Here is a 23,221-nt window from a genome sequence, read left to right on the forward strand (position 1 = left end):
TTAAATAGATAGTACTGCCAGTGAAGAAATATGCCTGCATGAGTTAAATCTACATTAAAAACACTAACTCCATATAACTATATAATTCAACTGGCTTTCAAGGCATCAATAATGAAAAATAAAATAAAGTTTACAAGTCTACCACTTGTCTACAGACTACTGATGAAGTCTGTAGACAAGCTGCCGTAGATCTTTGGAACAGCTTTTAACTCAAGACGAAATTAATATCTGGAAACAATGAAGAATATTTATATATTTATTAAGACCTTGAAGAGATACTGTAAAGGGTGTTAATTTGTCAACTTTTATTAGTCCTTACTTTTTGATTTTGAAACTATTTAGTGAGCCCGAGGCCATACTAGAAAGTGAAAATTTTTAACACTCATGGATAAATGTGAACTTTAATTACTGTAACTGAACAGGAGCCATGAAGTCTACCGCAATTCAAATAAAGAAATGATTCTATTTAAAAGTAACTAACCAATGACTTTTGATAATCGAGTTCCTGTGGTGATAGACATTAGCATTGTTGGGTTTGGACAGATGCAATACTTTTAAAAATAAATTGTAAACCCTCTTTTTTTTTCCTTTTGTGTGAGGCAGCTACACTCCTTTGATTTGCCAACATATTTCAAATGAATATTCCATCAGCACCAAAAACAAAATCATCCAACTGTGTTTCAACAAGCCTGGACTTGACCCTGGAATGGCCTCTCTGCAATGAGGTCAGATGCTAATTGTACACGAGCATCTACCCAAAACACATGGGGTTGCCCTGAGTCAGAGTCCACTAGATGGCAACTGGAATCAAGACTTGGAGTCCCTGGGTGCAAACGATTCACACATTCAGCTGCTAACCAAAAGGCTGGAGGTTTGAATTCACCTAGAAGCACCTCAGGAGAAAGGCCTGGCAATCTACTTCAAAAATTCAGCCATTGAAAATTCTATGGAGCACAGTTCTACTCTGACACAGATAAGGTCACCATGAGTTGGAATCCACTCATGGGCATCTGGTATTGGTAATCAAGACTTTAAGAATGTTTGGGAATTCCATCATAGCCCAGTGTAGATGAAGTCAATTTCATCTCATCAATCTTTGTGCACCAGCAAATCATGTGTATCACTGCATCTGCCTCTTCACTCTTCTCCAATATGCTTTCACAGTTAGTATTCAGTATAGTAGGCAATTTCTAGTAACAACTCCAAGGGTATAAGTAACACTCACAGATATTCACTGCTAGGTTTCTGAAAACTTCCCCTGTTAGAATCTAGTATGGAAAATGTTTCCTAGAGACAAATGCGCTGCACACCAGTCTTCTTACTGGAGATACTGAGACACAGCAGACTTACAATTGAGAAATCTGTAGGAGCTCTGCAAGTTTTAAAAACTCACCATCTCAATTTTTTTTTAACCTGATATAGAGAAAATAATATCTATGTACTTGAAAGAAAGAAAATTTCTGAAGAGTTTAATCTTTATAGGATATTCAATAGGGCTTTAGAATAATCTGAGTTGTAGCCAAACCACCAAAGTTAACTGGATGCATAGCTGCAGACCAGTATCTTTACCTTTCTGCATCTCCTCTTACTTTTCTCTGGAATCCTAAAATTCTTTGAATCCATCCCACTGGGCTCCTCAAAAGCCTCACTAGGTTAGAAGCCTCTTATGACAAGAATGCTATAAAACCTAAACGTTATAAATCCCACCATGCCAACTTGCTTAACCGCAAAGAATAATAATGAAAATTGCATCAGAGTCATTTAACTAAATATAATTCATGCTAACTAGCCACCTCAATGAAGAAGACACTGGCAATTGAATCGCTATCCAGTTGTATTCCTCTACAGGGTATCCTTCTCTGGCACTCAAGAAATAACATCAAAAGTTTCCTTGTATTCTCCTGACTCTACAAGACTCTGATTCTCTACTGCAGAAATGTTGTCAACAAAAAATTTCAGCACCTTCCAGCTTATCTAGCGCATGTGTTGCCTGAATGATCAAAGTAGAGGTAACCCTGTAAAGATAGCATCAGGGTTATGCCTGTGGACTCTGGAGCCAACTGCTTGGGGTTGAATCCTGGTTTCAACACTTACTATGCAACCTTGAACATGTTGCTTAATGTGCTTCAGTTTCCTTATCCATAAAACAGGAAATGTAATGAACCTAACTCAGTGATTTGTATCAATTTTTAAATAAAAGATTTAGAGTAAACCAATTAAAAATATTGCCAGGCACTTAGAAAGTACTCGATACACATTAGCTATTATCCAAATGGAGCCCTGGTGGCAAGTAGTTAAAAGCTTGGCTGCTAACCAAATAAATGATCAGCAGTTCCATCCACCAGCCACTCCTTTAGAAACCCTATGGGGCAGTTTTACTCTGTTCTGTAGGATCACTATGAGTTGGAATCGACTCGATGGCAATGGCTTGGGTTTGCTTTGATTTTGATATTATCCAAATAATCTTAGTTTGCTAGGCACACTGTCATGGACTGAATTGTGTCCCTCAAAAAATATGTATCAACTTGGTTAGGCCATGATTCCCGGTATTCTGTGGTTGTCCTCCATTTTGTGATTGTAACTTTATATTGAGAGGATTAGGGTGGGATTGTAACACCACCCTTACTCAAGTCACCTCCCTGATCCAAGGTAAAGGGTGGTTTTTCTGGGGTGTGGCCTGTACCACCTTTCATCTCTGAAGAGATAAAAGGAAAGAGAAGCAAGCAGAGAGTTAGGGACCTCATACCACCAAGAAAGCAGCACCAGGAGCAGAGCGAGCCCTTTGAACCCGGGGTCCCCACGCCTGAGAAGCTCCTCAACCAGGGGAAGATTGAGGACAAAGACTTTCCTCCAAAGCTGACAAAGAAAGAAAGGCTTCCCCTGGAGCCGATGCCCTGAATTTGGACTTGTAACCTACTAAAAAAAAAAAAAAAAAAACTAGACTATGTTAAAGCCATCCACTTGTGGTATTTCTGTTAAAGCAGCAGTAGATGGCTAAGACAAACATGCAGCCACATTGTAGAGAAGTGGCTAAGGGAAAAGAGTTTTCTTCTGCTGTTGCTGATTTTCCCTGTAGCCTATATGTTAACAACTTCCGTACTTTTATGCAAATGTTTCAAACAAACTTCTCCAGAGGAGGTAAGGAGGGGCCAAAAGGGGAGGAATGCTATGCATTTCACGTAGAACCTATTTTTTTTTAGAACATTGTTCCCGCCTTTCCCATCAATGGGCTGACCTTCCTATGCCAGAGAGCTTGTCTATTTTGACTTCTCGCTCTGTTTATAGGACTGGCCTAGTGGGCTTTTGAGTGCCCTCCATTGCACTTGAACGTGGTTGACAAATTGCTTGCGATTAGCATCATTACCATGAATACATGTTACTGAGCTCACACACTATACCACCCCTAACTCCAGTTTCTGGCTTTAAAATGATTTAATTGATTCCCATTTCCTGTAGAGCACCCCATTAATCCATTTAGGACTGCAGAGAAATAACAACTGTCTTTCAGTCCAGGGGCTCGCAATGAATTCATGCTAAGGAAGGATGCCCAATTCGACTTGTGTCATTCCAGTCATTCACATACTCTGACAGAGGAAAGCAAAGTCCTTGGCCTTAATTAAACCTTCACAATTCAAAGTTGCACTCTCAATGGAACAAATTGATCTTCTTGGGTTGGTCTGCATATGTTAGAAAAAAAATAAGCATATGCTACTGAAACAGGTTCCTCAGCCATGACATTAACAGGACCTACACCATTTTTCTCTCTTCTAAACTTATTTCTTGGCTGCTCAGTTCCTTTTTCCTTGTTGAATTTTTACTAATGACTAATGTCCTTTTCAGACTGTAAAAACAAATGACAGGACCTAAGAGAATCTTATGACCATCGAAATCACCCCAGGAGACCAGCCACCCCCCGGGCGGATGACATGATACCTTGGGATCATGATCACCAGAACCACCCCAGGAGAGAATGACATTCCGCAAGTTCCTGAAACCTGCGATTTTGCCCTGTAAATCTTTGAGCCAATCTCCATTTGGGGGAGACAGACCGCTTTAGGAGGAGATCATTCCCCTCTGTCTCCATATACCAGTATATCTTCTAAAGTTCTTGCTACCCACCTCACCCCGTCTGAAGAATTGGCTGTTTGCAGCAGGCAGCTTTAACTCGCCAGATTGTGGTAACACTATCATAACCTGCTTTCGGGACCTTATCATTCCCAAACCAGAGTGGTAAATAGCCAGGGTGTATCTTAGGAATAAAGAGAATTGTACACGTGTACAAATCCAGCATGTGAGTAATTCTAACTGGTTTTCATTAAAACAGGGTAGGCCAAGTGGTTAAAGTGATGGACTGCTAACCGAAAGGCTGGCAGTTTGAAACTACCAGCTGCTCCACTGGAGAAAGATGTGGCAGTCTGTTTCCATAGAGATTTACGGCCTAGAAAACCCTAAGGAGTCCCTGTGAGTTGGAATCCACTCGATGGCCGTGGGTTTGTTTTGTTTTTGGTGGAGGGTGCCATTGCTAAGCCTGCCATCTTATTTTACTAAGCATATGGAAATTGTATTATTACTTGCAGCATCTCCAAGGCAATGCAAAGGAGGAAAAATATGATAATATGGCATCTTTCCTAGTTTAGGGATCCCAATTAATACATATGACAATCAAAAGATTCTCTTAAACAGTAGACAGCTTAAAGCTTTAATGATTCAGAGAACTTGTAGGTGCATGTTCATGGCAGCGCTATTCATAATGGCCAAAACGTGGAAACAATCCAACTGCTGAATTTCACATTAAAAGAATAAACCACTGATATGTGCTACAACATGGATGAAACTCAACATGGATGTACTAACACATGCTACAGCTTATGCTAAGTGCAAGGCGTCAGACCGAAAAGGCCACATATTGTATGATTCAATGCATATGAAATGGCCAGAAAAGTAAATGTGTAGAAGAAGAAAGTAAATTGGGTCCCTGGGCCCGGGAGCTGGGACACAGGCTGACTGCAAAAGGGCACAGAGAATCTTTCTGGGATGATGGACGTGTCCTAATATTGAATTATACTGATAGCAACTCTACACATTTACTAAAAACCCATTGATTATATAGTTATAAGAGGTGAATTTTATGACACAAAAATGATACCTCAATAAAGCTGATTTTAAAAGAAAAAGAAACAACAATAGAGAAGGTTGGTCTGTGTATTGACTGGTGGGGAGTGTTGAACAGACAAAAGTAGAGCTTTTTATATCATCATCTCAACGCTACTGGTGGTTAGGACAATGAAGGCAAGAAAACAGCTTCGCCGCTCCTTGGCTCCGCCTACCCATATCCACAGCACGGATGTTTCTTAGGGACAGAGACTTTCCCTGGATGGTACAAACACTTACTGCACTTGTTGCTAACTGAAAGTTTGGAGGTTTGAGTCCACCCAAAGGCACTTCTGAAGAATTGCCTGGTGATCTACGTCAAAGAAATTAGCCACTGGAAACCGTATGGAGCACAATCCTACTCTGACCTGCCTGGGGTCGCCGTGAGTCAGGCTTGACTAGATGGCAAAGGGTTTAGATACCAATTACTAGAAAAATGACTGGCTTAATAAAGATTCGTTGAAAATTCACTGAATAAAACCCCGTGTCATGTGCCAGGAAATACATTTATTTAAATGGTTTATCAAATATATGAAAATAATACTTTGTTTTTAATTTATTTTTTCAAATCTTGTTTTTCTAGAAAACTACTGCAATGCCATTGAAAGACAACAACTGAATATTGTCCATAAAAATATCAGAGAGACATAGGTTTCCATTTGTAGGGAACAATAATGGGGTATTTTCAGCTATTATACTCATGTCAAAACTTAGAGGGCTAAAACCCTTAAGGAAAGTCTAATGAAAACTTTAAGAAATAAGCAATATAAACTCTAAAAGCTCAAATCACAAAATTTCTATTAATAAAAAGAAAGATCAATTTTCTATAGCTTAAGAGAATCAATTGTTAAAGGCATAGGACATTTTAAATGGTCTCTGATTTATAAACTTCTAAGGGTAGTGGTCCTATTCAGTACATAGATGATTTCAGAAAGATGTTAGATGATGAAGTAATTTCAGGAGAGATGGGAAATAATGCCTAAGAAACCTAATTTATTTTGCTCTTTTCTACAGCAGCAGAAAAATAGAGTAATTACCTACTGCATAGCTCAAATCTAAACTCCATCTCCTAACTACAATACTAGCAGACTCTGGCCAGAATTACCATTACATTGTTCATCTCTTTAACTTGGTGTGCTTAGATAAGGGGAGAAAATATTTTTTAAAATCCTTTAATTGGAGTTTCTTACACTAAGGCATTTCTTTCTCTGCAATTAAGGCACATCTTTCTCTGCAATAGGTCTAGATACTACATTTTTCTTTGTGTCTCCATAGCAACCACTAGAATTCACCGTAAAGCCCTGTCCTCTACAGAAGATTTTTAATATCTCTGGCTCTCTTCCACTCTGTATTTCTAGTCTTAACTTATTTCAGTTAATAGTATACACAGTTTTCTGACCCTCAACCACAATTTTCATGGTAATGCTTTCTGATCCTGAATTCATGGACAATTTCTATTAAATCTTACTTCAAATCCAAAGTCCTAAGCCCAACTTAAGGTTTACTTGTCACTGCTCTGTTCATTTCTATGCTCCAATTTCTCACATAACAACACATAGCTTATATTTCAGACAAATCATCATACTACAGACAACTTATTTATTTTGAATATATAAAAGACTACAAAATGATTGTAAAGAATAAGAAAAAAGAGAGGAAAGAAGGGAGGAGGGAGGGAGGGAGAGACAGAGGAAGGGAGGAAGGAAGGGAGGGAGGGAGGGAGGAAGGAAGGAAGGAAGGGAGGGAGGGAGGGAGGGAGGAAGGAAGGAAGGAAGGAAGGAAGTCAACTGACACACTTTTCCTACCCACCATGCAGTTTACAAAGCAGTAACATCACCAGTATCTCTCTGGAGCTGATTTCAACCCCTTCCAACCCCATATAGAGGTAACTACTATCTTGGATTTTGTTTTTTATCATTCTTGTGTTTTTCATTATAATTTTACCACAGAAACGTGTACTTCTAATCAATGTTTTGTTTACTTTTTCAGTTCTGAACTTATATAAATGTCACACTGCATGTGCTCTTCTGAGATTTCCTTCTATTGCCAACACATTCTTGAGATTCATTGATTTTTACTGGTAAGTAGTATTTTTTATGTAAATATACCAGAATTTCTTTTTCTAGTCTAAACATGAATGGGAGCTTGTTTTTTCCCAGTATTTTTGTTTTAATACAAACAGTGCAACTATGAACATTCCCGGGGTACAGGGACAAGGGGCATATGCCTCTGTTGCACAAAAACAAGGGAGTAGAATCACTGGGTCATAGGATATGAACATATCACCTAAGAAAGTGATGATAACATGATTTACAATGATCAAGTGGTTAAGTTATACTCTCACCAGTCGTAGCGAGGGATTCTTGTGACAGCACATTTCCACCTGAAAGCATTACGCTCAGACTTTTCAATATTTCCCAAATTCATGGAGTCAAATGCTTTTAGTATTTGAGTTCCAAGTGGTATATTTCTGATTAGTAATAATGTTGAAAGGAGCCCTGGTAGTGCAGTGGTTAAGTGCTGGCCTGGTAATAGAAAGGTCGGCAGCTTCAACTCATCATGCACTTCGCTGGAGAAAGATCTGGCTATCTGCTCCGTAAAGACTACAGCCTTGGAAACCCTATGGGGCAGTTCTACTCTGTGCTACAGGGTCGCTATGAGTCGAAATCGACTTGATGGCAAAGGGTTTTAATTATGTTGAACATATTTTCCTATTTTTTATTGTCTACCCTACTTTTTATCTCAGATGCAAGTTTATATCTTTTGCCACATCCTTTTTTTTTTTTTTTTCTTATTACAGATTGAGCTCTGGTGGCACAGTGGTTAAGCACTTGGCTGCTAACCAACTGAAAGGTCAGCAGTTTGAACCCACCAGCCTACCCATGGGAGAAAGATGTGGCAGTCAGCTTCCATAAAGATTACAGTCTTGGATACACTTAGGGGGCAGTTCTACTCTGTTTTATAGGGTCATTATGAGTTCAAACTGACTCAATGGCAATGGGTTTTTACTTTTATAGTTATGTATATATACAGGATAGTCAACATTATTAGTTGTATATATTGCCAATAACTTTTTCTGGTTTGTGGCTTGTCTTTTTACTTTCTTCCTGGGGTCTTTTAATGAAAAGAACATCTAAAATCAAATGTAGTCAGATGTATTTTTAATGAATTCCTTCTTTAATCTTTAAGACATCTGGTTTAAGAAATTTTCCTTACCCTGAGGCCATAAATACATTTTCCAAATCATCTTCTATTTTATTTGAAGAGTTTCCCTTTCACTAGTAAGTCTTTAATCCGCCTGGAAGGAATCTGTGTGTATGATGTGAGGTAGAACATCAGTTGAACGTTTTTCTGCAATAATCCTTTCTTTTGCACCATTTAATTATAATAATTTTTAAAAATCCATGCTAACTGCCTTATACTGTTTTCACATACATGAAGGTTTGTTTCTGGGTTCTCTGTGTGGTTCTTCTGGCCAATTTATCTAACCCTTCACAAAGCCACGACGGCACTGGGTGCTGGTCACAAAGCCACACTGCACACTGGATTAATTACGAGTGTTTTACATTGAGTCTTGATATCTAATAAGGCAAGTCCCACTTTCTTCTTATTCTTTAAGAGTTTCTACCTAATTTTGCCCTTTGTTCCTCAAACATATTTGAGAAATAGTTTGCCACATTCCACAAACAGAAAAACAAACTGTAAGGATTTTCATTTCATTTAATCTATGTTATCAATTCAGACAGAATTCACACAATAGTTTTATTGAATCAACACATGAAAATGGTATATTTTTTTTTCCCACTTACCTAGGTCTTCATTAATGTTTTTCCATAAATATGTATACTTTTCACTATAAAAGCTTTGTACGTCTGTGTTGGATTTATTTCCCACTTCTATATTACTTTCTCCCTTCACTCTATTTTCTTTGAGTTTTTCTGTTATGCTTAAGTTAGTATATTCATTTCCAACCTCTGAGTTAAGACCTTAGGTTGCTGACCAAAAGGTCAGCAGTTCAAATCTACTAGCTGCTCCTTAGAAATCCTATGCGGCAGTACTACTCTCCTACAGGGTCACCATGAGTTGGAATCAACTGGATAGCAATGGGAGTAGGGTGCCTCCTGGCACCTATTGATAGAGATGAAGAGCCTTGGAACACTTGCCCCAGCAGGGCAGAAACAGGCAGTGAGGCCCCAGGGGGCCAAGAGGCCAAGGAACTAGAAAGAAGAAGCTGCAGAAACAAGGGACACAGGAAGCAGAACTGCCTCAGTCTCAAAAGTAGGGCCACAAACTCTGGGCTCTCAAAGGGTGGAGCTGTCACTCAGAGGGACTAGGAGAATGGGGCCACCCAAATTCAAGGGAGCACAGTTGCCATTCCAGTGGGCCTGGAAGGTGGAGCTGGAGCCCAGGGCCAAGGAGCCTCCACTCAGAATCCAGAGATTGTGGCCAATACCTACAGTCTGGAGGGCAGGGCCATTGTGTAAACAGTCTCAGGGAACAGAGGATTATTTTCAAGCCTTGAGGGCTAATGTAATGTGTTCTGATGACTTGCTTGGTGCCTGGTATCCCTTCTTTCCCTCCAATTTCTCCCATTTGTAATGGAAATGTCTAACTCGTGCCTGTTCCACCAGCGTATTTTGGAAGTAGATAACTCATATAAAGAGAAATTTTTGGATTTTGGACTTGGAGTTTATTTAAGACTTTTGTTATGATATGATGGGATGAATGTGTTTTACATGTGGCAAGGACATGAATTTTTAGGGGCCAAAGGGTAGAATATTATGGATTGAATTGTGTACCCCCAAAATTTGTATGTCAACTTGGCTAGTCCATGATTCCTAGTATTGTGTGATTGTCCACCATTTTGTCATCTGATGTGATTTTCCTATGTTGTAAATCCTGCCTCTATAACATTAACGCGGTGGGATTAGCAACAGTTACATTAATGAGGCAGGACTCTACAAGATTAGGTAGTGTCTTAAATGAATCTCTTTTGTGACCTAAAAGAGAGAAGTGAGCAGAAAGATATGGGAACCTCACATCACCAAGAAACAAGAGCCAGGAGAATAGTGCTTCCTTTGGAACAGGGTCCTTGCACTGAGAAGCTCGTCGGCCTGGGAAGATTGATGACAACAACTTTCCTCCAGAGCTGAGAGAGAGAAGCCTTCCCCTGGAGCTAACGCCCACTAGACTGTGAGAGAATAAACTTCTGTTCGTTAAAGCCATCCACTTGTGATATTTCTATTATAGCAGCACTAGATAGCTAAGACAGCTTAGATCATTAATTTTCATCTATTCTTACATTCTAAAATAAATTTTTAAAGGTAAGTATCCTTCTAAATAACGCTTTAGCTGCCTCACATATTTTGTCAGGTAGAATTGTCACTATTATCAGTTCAAAAATATACTATTTTCCCTTGCCATTTTTTATTTGACCTAAGAATTACTTAGAAGTATGTTTATCAAATTCCAAAGATTTGAGACTTTTCTAGTTTTCTTTTTATTACTGATTTCTGACTCAATTGAATTTTGGTCATGTTTTCTTTATAGCTCAATATGCTACCAAATACATATTTTTCCTGTGTGCTTAAAAAGAAAACATATTCTGCAGTTTTAGCTACTGTGTTATATACATGTTGTAATTGTGTTCTTTAAATCTTATATGTGCTTACTTATTTTTTTCCTTCAACTAACAAATAATGCAAGAGATAAGTTAATATTTTTCATTATAATGATACATTTGTGTATTTCTCCTTAGAGCTCTATTTCTGTTTCATGTATTTTGATATTATATATTTCTAGTGAATTAATCTCTAGGAAGGCTGTATCATTTTGAATTAGATGTACTATTTTATATATACTGTATAGTTTTTTTTTTTTTAACTTGGAGCATTTAGTCCATTTTTTTCATAATTACTAATCTATTTAAATTTATTTCTACTTTTTTCTGCTTGTCCCACTTCTCTAGCTTTCTTTTTTCTCCTGTCTTGTTTTTTTCTTTTCCTCCCATGTCCCACATTGTTTGAGGATCATTCAATTTTTTTTCCTATATTTTAAGTGTATGTACTCTAGAAATTTTAAGATACACACAACAGTTAGAGAAGTCTAAATTTAATCAATATATGTTGCCTCCTCTGGAATAACAGAAGGACTTCAGAACAATATACTCCCACCCCAATTTTTATGATAAGTACACATGTTCTTGGTTATTTGTTTCTTCAGACGTTTGTGTACATTCTGTCCCTAGAATAAAGTATTGGTATCCTACAAAGCCTAACATTTTCCTTGTGTTTCTTCAGTGAGCAGAACTCTAAAAGGAGACATTGCTAAATAGAAGTTGACACAGTTTTATATATAAGAGTTTATTCTGCTAGAATCATGTAACGTTACATACTTCAAGAGCAGAGAAAATCAATGACCAGATATAGAAAGCGGTCATCAGATATTCCATGCACATAGACCACATATGGCAATAAGGAAATAAACTAATCTTGGTGGCAATTATTGATAGAAAAATGTTTTACAGTTTTCCATGATTATTAGTTATGGTCCAGCCCAGTGCCATATTAATTATGGTAGATATAACTAATATGTACCAATAACTGGTTCTCCTCTCCTAAGGAAAACTCATATTACCCAACTTATATGCCAATGTGTGACTTTCTTTGGCCAATTAAATGTGAGTGAGATTGCCTGTGTTACTTCCCAGTGAAAGCATTTAAGAGCCTGTATACCATTTTTCATGCTTTCTGCCCCAGCCCCTTTGACCAACGTGGCATATGTTTCAGATGGTGCATCTATAGGATAATGATGTCTTCATCAGCCTGATCACCAAGGAGGCTGCATGGGCCGAATGTGCTCTGAAGAGTTGTCAGATCCACATCAAACTGGATAATCAAAATACAGGCTTGTGTTGACACAAGCACTTTGGGATTGTTACTGCAGTACCACTTGGCTCATGCTAATAACGTATTTAACTTAATGCTCATCCTATCAGGGAAAGTAGACGCTATTTCTTCCCATGTTGGAGATAAGATTATTGAGGCACAGAAAAATTTTGTTGCTTCTCAAAGTCACCCACATGTAAGTATCAATATCTGGTGCCGACTCACTTATAAAAAAAATATAAGACACGTATAACCCACTGCTGCCAAGTCGATTCCAACTCATAGTGACCCTATAGGACAGAGCAGAACCGCTCCATAGGGTTTCCAAAACTTTATGAAAAGTAGATTGTGACATCTTTCTTCTGTGGAGCAGCTAGTGAGTTCAAACCGCCATCCTTTTGGTTAGCAGTTGAGCACTTAACCCACGAGGGCTCCTTAAGACATGTATAAGCTGTCTTATACATGTCTTAATAAATTAATATCACCTTATATCATTAGATCCTAGTATAACTCCTACTCAACACTTAACTAAAACATTTGTAAAATAAAATCTGCATTGTAATACTTACTGGGAACTATAAATTCTATTTCTTCTGACAAAGCAACTCCCAATTTATTAGCAGCAAAGCAGCGGTATTTCCCTTGAAAGTGAGCTATGTGCCCTTCATTTGGGATCTTGAATGTTCCTGAATTGTTGGATACAATTATCCGGGGGTCAGAGAGATTAAAAGGCTTGTCATCCTTAGTCCACGTGAATCTATAAAATAAAATTTAATTTAATAGTTAAAAAAATCATAATTTTCTTCTTAATTTAAAAGTTTAAACCCCCCCAAAAAACCAAACCCAGCGCCATTGAGTCTATTCCAACTTACAGCGACCCTATAGGACAGAGTAGAACTGTCCCATAGAGTTTCCAAGGAGCGCCTGGGGGATTTTAACTGCCAACCTCTGGTTAGCAGCTGTAGCACTTAACTACTACGCCACCAGGGTTTCCAAAAGTATAAACAAATGCATGCAAATGGCAAAACCAAGACATATTGGTTACTGGAATATAATAGAACTAATGAAATATAACAGAATATAAACAAGACTACCCACAAAATCTGGAAAAGCATGCAAGCCGTAAAAAGCTGTGACAACTGAGAGAATAAAAATTGAAGGTAGGTTTTATTCTGTTCATTTTTCATTTTTTTAAATATTCAATCAGAAAGGTAATGCAAGCCATTTCTGATATTTTGATGGTTGCAATAAATATAAATGTATAATGTTTGTGTGTGTGTATGTGTGTGTAAAGCTCTAACCCAAAATCCAAAAACTCACAAGCAAGTATTATTAAATTTGGTCATATTTCCTACAAGTATTTTCAACATAGTTGTCACACAATTGTGACCACAATGAATATAATTACACCAACTGAGTTGTTCTAGTTATTACGATGGTATTAGAGACAGTTTTTATGGCTGCATTATCTTCATTTACCTGGGTACTATTTAAGTTACTTAACCATTTCAATATTTTTCCTTCTTATGAACAATACTGCATATTTATCTTTTGGTACTAGCCCAAATATTACATTAGGTCAATTCCTTAAAAGTAGGATAAATGGACCAATACCATAAGAAGTTTTTTTTTTTTTTTTTTTTTTTTAAATTTGTTTGGAGCTAGTTCAAAAGTTCAAAGGTTAATTTTTTTTAAATAATTTTATTTTTTGTTGCTGCTGTTGAGATGTTACACAGCAAAAACATATACCAATTCAAGGTTTCTACATGTACATTTCAGTGACCATGATTACATTCTTCGAGTTGTATAACCATTCTCACTCTCCTTTTCTGAGTTGTTCCTCCTGCATTAACATAAACTCACTGCCTTGTAAGATTCCTATCTAATCTTTCAAGTTGCTATTGTCAGTTTGATGCTATATAAACCCAAACCAAACCCAGTGCCGTCGAGTCGATTCTGACTCACTGTGACCCTATAGGACAGAATAGAGCTGTCCCATAGAGTTTCCAAGGAGCGCCTGGCAGATTCGAACTGCCGACCCTTTGGTTAGAGCAGTAGCACTTAACTACTATGCCACCAGCGTTTCCTGATGCCATATAGATAGATCTTAAAAGGGCATAGTGCTCAAGGTAGACATTCTTTACCAGTTAAGCTAAGCTATTATTTGCTTTTAAGACTTTAGGGGATATTTTCTGTTTAAGGTTTAAAGATTATCTTAGGATGATAGTTTCAAGGGTTTATCCAGCCTCCATGCCTCTCGCCCTGGTGGTGCAGTGGTTAAGTGCTCGTGTGCTAACCCACCAGCCATTCTGGGAGAAAGATGTGGCAGTCTGCCTCTGTAAAGATTTACAGCCTTGGAAGCCCTATGGGGCAAGTCGATTTCATTCAACTCATAGTGCTATGAGTTGAAATGGACTCCATGGCAATGGGTTTGGTTTTGAGTTTTATCCAGCCTCCACGGCTCCAGAAAATCTGGAGTCCATGAGAAGTTGAAATTCTGTTCTGCCTTTTCCCCCTTTGGATCAGAATTCTTCTACAGAATCTTTGAACAAAGTGTTCAGTAATTGGAGCAGGGCACCAGCCAGTTCTTCTGGTCTCAGGGCAAAGGAGGCAGTTGTTCATGGAGGTAATTAGCCACACATTCCATTTCCTCCTCCTATTCTTGACTCTCCTTCACATAGGAAGTTTTCTAGAACTTTTTATATATGCTGCAGAATTGTATTCCAGAAAAAAATATACACAAATTCTTACTCCAGGATAAGACAGTGTCAGTCCTTTGGACAGTGCTATTAAAGCCTTTTTTTTTTTTTTTTCATTTTTTCAATCTGATATAAAAATAACAATTTCTCAAGTAGATTTTATTCAGCATTTTATATACTAATTATCCATGCAAACTTGGATATATTTCGGGACACCATATTCTTATACTAATCTATCTATTATTCCTCCAACAGGAATAACAAACCTTTAATGGTATACGTATTTTTCTTAGGAATATACCCATCCTCTGCCCCACACCGTCTTTTACTTCACTTTCTATGTTTACGTTTTACTGGTTTTACATCTAAAATAATACATGGAGTCTGTTTTTTAAGTTGAAATATGTTTACTAGGATCACAAAGTATTCAGAATTAAACATTCCCACTTGAAAGTACGTTACTTCTTTTCCTTTATCAAAATCTTTTATGATCCCGGGTAGAATTGTATAGTTTTCCCTCCCCATTTGGATCCTACATAGCTCTTGTTACACAGCTTTTGATGTTGTTGATGTCGCTGTCCCTGTAATTGTTGAGATTGCTGGATTTGTTGTTTCTGCTACGACAAAAGGGTTATTTTCCCCTTATTTTCTAATTATTTTATAACTGCTTTGTCTAGGCATCTAATGAAGATTTTTTAAAATAAGATCTATTTATAATCAGGCACTTAATGAGACCCCTCTTATTTATAAAGCTTGTTTTTGCCCAGTGGATTTTCTTGGGTTTTCAGATAGAATATCAAGTTATATGACTCTAATGATAATATAATTTTAATAGCACTTTCCCAATATTTATTAGCATTATTGTATTTTTTACATAATTATATTGAATATGGCTCTGGAAAAATGATGATAATGGTATTAATAGCAGACTTTGTTTTCTTATTTCTGAATTTATTGGAAATGCTAATAACATTTCACAGTTAAATACAATACTGCACAGGGGCATGATAAATAAATTTCATCATCTCTAATGATAATTGTATGTTAATCTTTTTTGACATGATAATTTTGTTAATTAATATTAACATATACACTAATATCCATCCATATTCATATTGACTGAATACATGCTCCTTCGTCCCATTATAATTCTATTCATATTTACATACACTGATTGAATATATTCTATTTGGTAAAATGTAGGAATAATGATAATTTAACATGTTAATGATTCACTAATAATGATTTTTAGAATATCAAATTGTCATGCGATAGTAATGTTAGTTGCAATACAATTTAATCTATTTTTATTAAATGTCTTCTTAGTAGAGATAAAATGATGAAGTAGATCAAACAAATTGTTGATTCCCATTTTAGAATCATCTGGAACTTTAAAGTCTGGAATTTTCCCCATAGCTTCCTCCCAGCACACATACATTTCTTTCTCCCTTCCAGAACATAGGAGGTACTTGGAAAAAGCTCCTTCAATGATCCTTAGAACCTAGGGTAACAATTTCTTAATTAGTAATATAATATTAGAGAGTAATATCCCATACAAATAGTATGACACTATCTGGAATGAATTCATATTCCTATGATAACTTAAAAAATAAAAATCAGGTAACAATCTAGTCACTAAGATATGTGACAGATTTAGACTTGCAGCAAGAAGCATATATATAGAATATTGTTTAGAAATGTGTTAAATTTGACTTAATAAGTGTTATCCTTTACTAAATAAAATAAAGGATCTCTGGTGTTTGTCTACCTTGTTTACTTCTAGGGTAAGGAACTGTTGGGTGTTTCTGTTTAGGTTAAGGATTCGTTGACCTATGCTAAGTGTTTAGCAAAAAGCACCTTATTTTATATTAAAAGTAATTGAACTGGCAGAAGAACATTTGTAAAATCACCAAACTTTATTTTTATCGATATAGCTATCATTCACTTGGAAACCCTTAGCTTCAAATATATCTAGGTTTATAGTCCAACAAGGGTATAACGGTAGGCGGAGAAAGTTGTATAAAGGATGGCACACGCGTAAATAATTTGGTTCGAAGGAATACTCACTGTGGTGCTGGATTCCCTTTAGCTTCACATTCAATCTGAAAATACTCATCAAAAGGAAAAGCAACTTGCACTTTTGACTGTTTTATAATTGTTGGAGCCTGTTGAACTAAAAATAAAAATAAGCATTTGAAGAATATACTCATCAAAAACTGGGCAAGGTTAATTTTATTATAATAGAAAGACTTTAAAAGTGATTTCTATATTGACAATTAAAAGGATCACTATAAAAATGAAAATCATAGAACAAATCTAACCTTCTGTCTGTAATGTGTATTGATTATAAGAGTACACCTGACTGCATCATTTCATGTTGCCATATAGCTTAGTTTTATTTGAACTCAGAATATAATAATTTTAAAGCAGAAGAAAAAAAACCTGTATCATCACAACTTAAAATGTCTATTTTCAAAGCATTACCCTCGTGTGCATGCATTTTTACTTACTTCAATCATTTTGAAAGTTCTGATTTGTATTTATAATTTTTCATATTTCTCTATAGCCATTATAATTAACTTTCTGCTTTCTCATTCTTTTTTTCCTATTGATATGCTAGAACTTATCTGATAATCTTTGACTACTGGACATCAGATTGTTTTCAGTTTTGAGCATATGCTTCAGTGGAGACCCTTGAGCATATAGACTTTTCACGTATCGAATTAATTGACTTATGATAAATTTCCCGGTATAGATACAAATGGTAATGAACCTGGGTAAGTATTACTATCATTTGACAAAGGCATATTTTATACAAACAGTGCATGAGTGCAGTGGTTTCCCCACTGAACACTAGCATAGAGAATGTCAAAATATTTTACTAATTTTGAGGAAGGAAAACGTAACCTCCTTATCCTCTTTATTATGATTTTCATTTATTGTTTTTGATAATAAATGTTTTCCTTGGGCTTGCTTATTATCTGTCATTTCCCATTTATAAATCCTCCTTTCGTTTCTTTTGTCCACTTACTTGTTGGGGGCTTAAGCCCTTTTTTTTTTTTTTTTCTTTATAGAAAACCTACTGACAATCATTCATCTAAAGATAAAAGCTAATAGCATAATTTTTTTTTTTATGAAAAGATTCTTCATATTCAAACACCCTTTCATCGTAAGATAAGCTTTGTTAGTATTTGCCAAGTTAAATAACCCTGAAACAATCTTTAAAAAAGCTCATGGGTGACTTTGCCTCTCACCAAGTCAGGTAGCTAGATCGTATGTCTATGAAATTGTGATTATAAAATAAATATGTTAATGCTGAAGATATAAACGTTGGTTAAGTTTGAAATAGGACATAGATCATGATGTATGTAAAGATCTACTGCTGACACTCAATTTTTTTTTTTTTTTTTCAAATTGAGACATTTCTGTTTTAGAACAGTTACTACAACCTCTAGTTAAAGGACAGAATTAAATTCATAAAAAAGTGCAAACTTCATCAGCAGGAGCCTAACTTTGGCAAATATATTTTGAAAAAAGCAATTTGCCAAAGGCACAGAGCTTGATTTAAATGTGTAATATTCTGCAGTGGAATTACAAAGAGAACCCTAAACTCTGTGGCTTTCAGTCAGGCCCTGAACCGCTCTCTCCGTTTTCTCATTTGTAAAATTAAGGATTTGGCCTAGATAAGTTGTTCTCAAAGTGTTTGCCCAAGGACCCTTTACGTTCTTTAAAATCATAGGAAATCCCAACGAGCTTTTGTCATGTCAGTTACTGCTATCAATATTTAAACAAACACACCAGCCTGAGACCAGAAGAACTAGGTGGGTGCTTCGCTACCACCAAGACTGCTCTGACAGGGATTACAAAGAGAGTCCAGGACACAGTGGGAGAAAAACGTAGAACAGAATTCAAATTTACGACCAAAGACCAGACTTAGCAGTCTGACAGAGAATGGAGGAACCCCCAAGACTACGGCCCCCAGACACTCTGCTAACCCAGAACTGAAACTATTCCCAAAGCCCTTTTTTCAAAGATTAGACATGCCTATAAAATGAAAAATAACACACCTGAGGAATGCAGTTCTTATTTCAATCAAAAATGTGAGACCAAAGGGACAACTCCTGTCGTAAAGCAAGATGAGAAGGCAGAAAGGGACAGGAACTGGACGAATGGGCAGAGGGAACTCAAGGTGGAAATCAGGAGCGTGCTGGCACATTGTGGGGATTGCAACCAATGTCACAAAACAATATGTGTATAAATTTTTGAATGAGAAATTAACTTGAGCTGTATACTTTCACCAGAAACATAATAAAAACAAACAAAAAATAGTTGCCATGGAATCAATACCAGCTCATGGCAAGCCCTTGTGTGTCCGAGTAGAACTGTGCTCCACAGGGTTTTCAATGGCTAATTTCTTGGAAGATCGCCAGACCTTTCTTCCAAGGTGTTCCTGGGTGGACTTGAGTCTCCAACCTTTGGGTTAGCAGCCAAATGTGTTAACGATTTGTACCACCCAGGGGCTCCCTATCAATATTTACCATATCAGGAATTAAAATTGAGGAGCTGTAAAAAATATTTATTGATTAATTCATTTTAAAATAATGCTCTCACATGTTAAAATAAACAACATTATATAAACACTAAATATAATGAGAAGAATGACATTGTTTTACATTATTGAAAATTTCTTTAATTTCTAGTTTAAGAGGAGATAGCTGGATTTTCGTATCTGCTTCTGTATTCGATCTGTTTCAACAGGTGTCTGTTGAAATATATGAAGAAAATACAGATAAGTAGTTGAAAAAGGGTAAGGTTATTTTATAGTCCTTTCTGATAGGTATGGATAGTCTTCTTGGGTGCAAACCAAAACTCAAAATGTTGATAGTTTCTTAAACATTCACTGCAATGTGGAATCTGAAACCATATCTATAAATATTTCATATTCTGTTACATTAAAATATTTTACTCATGGATCTTTTACCCATGCATGATTTTGTAACATCACAAATTGGTCATTTGGAAAAATATTAGTTCACTGAATTAAGAAAATCTTCTAAATACTGACCCATTTCATTCTGTTGTCATTGTTGTTAGGTGCCATCAAGTTGGTTCTGACTCATAGCAACCTATTTACAACAGAACAAAACGCTGCCCAGTCCTGCGCCACCCATTTCATTATACCCAACCCAAAACCAAACCCATTGCCATTGAGTCGATTCCGACACATAGCGACCCTATAGGACAGAGTTGAACTGCCCCATATAGTTTCCAAGGAGCGCCTGGTGGATTCGAACTGCTGACCTCTTGGTTAGCAGCTGTAGCTTTAACCCCTACGCCACCAGGGTTTCCCATTTCATTATAGAATATTAAAAAATCACTTTTGTTAATACCATCACTGAGCTAACCAGAAAAGTCTTAAATGTTGGGAAGCTGTCAAGCTTTCTCATTCTTGTATGAAACACTCAAATTCTGTCACTGACGACATACAGTAAATCTCCAGGTTATGAACATCTGACTGGCAGACAACTCATACTTGCCCTTTACTGTTATGTAAATTTGCCCTCACAACAAATTCTCCATCACAAGCAGGTTCACTTGCTGCAAGTGCAGCTTTTAAGTCATTGAAAAGGCTTCGAGCCTTTTCTTGCACTAACCCACCCGCTGCTGTCAGTGGGTTCCAACTCATAGCAAACCTACAGGACTGAGTAGAACTGCCCCATAGGGTTTCCAAGGCTGTAAGTCTTTACAGAAGCAAACTGCCACATCTTTCTTCCAAGGGGCAGCTGGTGGGTTCAAACTACCAACATTTTAATTAGCAGGCAAGGGTTGTAACTACTCACCACAAGAACTCTGTTCTTGCACTAAAGTAAGGCTAAATAAGAACCGTATGCGCCTGTTCCAACTTACCTACAAATTCAATTTGAAAACACTCTTAGGAATAGACCTTGTTCGTATCTCGGGGACTGCCTGCATATTGTGAGTTGTTTTACTTGAAGTGACAGGCTCACTTGATTCATGTTTGGGAACATGCCTGCCATTTACGCATCTGAGTAACCATAATTTGTCTGTCAGTTCTACTTTCAAGTAAAAATGGTGTTCAGTTTGGGACTCAAATATGCTACAGTCACAGAGTGGAGACCATCATCCTACTTTGTCACATAGCAGATTTATGTGGATTTCCAGACTCATTCCACAAGACGTTAAAGAGAATGCTCTCACGGGTCAAGATTGAATAAAATTAATAATGCTTACTGTCTCACCAAGACAATCTTAAGTTAAAGTGTTTTGATTTTGTTTGTTGTGTTTTTGTATTTGTTTGTTTGTTTTACTATGAGAGTCCACGGCCCTGAAGAGTACACTGAGTACTGGTACCAATGTGGTGCCAATGCAATTATCTGTGCTAGGATACGAGCAGTTTTGCCACTTTTACTTTTATGTCATCAGTCTAAATGCCAACACAGTGAAAAAGAATCAAATGACACCTCACTGTTATGAAAACTGCCTGATCTTGTAGGATGCCTGAATGCATCTCTGGAACCCAAGGAGTCCAGGAGTCATATGTTGAGCCTCGATGGCCAGCCTAGAATGATAACTAAATGCCCTTTCCAATTCTAAAATTCTGTTCACTTTCCTTTTGCTAGTAAGTCTAATAAGTGTGATTTACTAGCTTAGGGGTCTTAGCCCAAGTTCAGTCTTAATTCAGTGGATATTCATAAATATTTTAATAACATCAGAAAGCATCTATATCTTCATTGACATTTACCTGTTACTGATTACCACTATTTCTAAGCAGAGCAGGTCCCGAGCTTATTGAAAATTCATGTCATTTAAATTGTATTACAGTTATAAATGGTGAGGGACAATGCACAATAGCAACAGTCCCTGAGATATCAGCTAGTAACTTGTAAACAACCTGTGTATTAGGCCATTATTCTTTCTTAAATTTGCTAAGGTTGTAAAGTCTCAGCAATAAGTAATTATTCAGGGAACGGAACTAATAACCTTTGGGTGTTTATAAGAATGTATTTTCTACATCATAAATCCTTCTTTCCATAATTAGGCCAATTATAGAGATACCAGACTCGTTGACATTCAAATTGGATACCTGCCTTAGTTGCATTTGCTAGTGAGTGCTCTAGAGGACTGAAATAAATGGATGATATTCAGTTGTTCTGAAAACATGGCATTAATATTTTATAACAGTTGTTGTCTAAGGACATTACAGCATGAAAATGCCTAAGTAACAGAGACGACCAGAATAAAAATGTGTGCTATGGAAAAATACAAAATTTCACATCCTTCACCACTGATGAACGAAGTGAAAAAAGATGGAAAGCAAATGTATATGCCAGAGAATATAGTCAGAAATCTGAATTAGGAACCCCTGGGGCATCTTTGTTGCTACTGGAGAAATAAAGGAAAATTTTAACTCCTTTTCTGCAGACATCACCAAGAATCTTGCTCTTCACTTGGCATTGCATACTCAAACCAAAACACTCCACTGAAGATGCAGTACTTCAGCCTCTTGACCAGGTTGCAACACATAGGCAGGTCAGTGATGAAATTTTATACATGGTTAAAGAAAAAAAAATGGTCATCAAGTCAACTCTAGTTTATAGCGACTCCATGTGTGCCAGGGTAGAACTGCGCTCCATAGTTTTCAACTGCTGATTTTTCAGAAGTGGATTGTATTGCCCGGCCCTTCTTCCGAGGCATCCTCTGGGTGAACTTGAACTGACAACCTTTCAGTTAGCAGTGAAGCACTTTAACCATTTGCACTGCCCAAGAACTTCATATTGTGTTTAAGTTGACAGATTTAGCTTAATTAAATGAGAATTTAAATACTTGTATTTGCAGGACAGTTAAGCGAAATTCCTTGAGAAGTGGCAATACCGAAACAGAGGCTTGACGATCTATCAAGGATAGTAGAGAAGGGACTCACCTTGGGAATGACCTACAAGTTCAGAGCTTCCCAAAGTGTACGATGTAAAATTGCTACATGAAGTAACTTATGGGGGCCCTCAGAAACAGATTTAAAAAAATTGTATTTTACAGTCAGAGAATTATTCCCTTTCCTATTCACATTCAATTTCTCTAAGTCCTTCAGAAAGAAAATTTCAGTTCAATGTTAGCATCTCTAACATTTACTAAACTTTCTGAGGTAAAGACTCTTCGTCTAGAATCTAGATCATCAGCAAAAAGCATTTTCAACGCCAAGATTCTAAGAAACAGCCAATGCTTATTACCTTATAGCTCTCCAAATGATATATGGAATTAAAAAAAAAAAAAAAAACATTGCCATGAGTCCATTCTGACTCATAACGACCCTATAGGACAGAGTAGAATTGCCCCATAGGGTTTCCAAGGAGCAGCTGGTTTGGAAAATTTTGTTGTACAAAGGACACATGTCCTAGAATGTTCACTGAGAATGTAGCCATACAATCTTTTATTAAAGAGATTAAGCCTGTGACTTATGTATCTAAC

At 36.9% G+C, this 23,221-nt stretch overlaps 1 protein-coding gene across 3 annotated transcripts in view; it reads right to left on the bottom strand.

The window, feature by feature from the left end:
* CHL1 (cell adhesion molecule L1 like) overlaps positions 1–23,221 on the bottom strand; it is a 100,875-nt gene that overhangs the window by 75,723 nt on the left and 1,931 nt on the right. For all 3 annotated transcript variants that reach the window (XM_010590043.2, XM_010590044.3, XM_003409782.3), the window contains exons 2-3: positions 16,805–16,910; positions 12,608–12,795 (exon numbers count right to left, since the gene is read on the bottom strand). In XM_010590043.2, the coding sequence (XP_010588345.1) occupies positions 12,608–12,795; positions 16,805–16,910 (294 nt within the window). The remainder of the gene's footprint in view (positions 1–12,607; positions 12,796–16,804; positions 16,911–23,221) is intronic.

This window comes from Loxodonta africana, chromosome 22, assembly GCF_030014295.1.
Source record: "Loxodonta africana isolate mLoxAfr1 chromosome 22, mLoxAfr1.hap2, whole genome shotgun sequence".
Taxonomy (NCBI): Eukaryota; Metazoa; Chordata; class Mammalia; order Proboscidea; family Elephantidae; genus Loxodonta; species Loxodonta africana.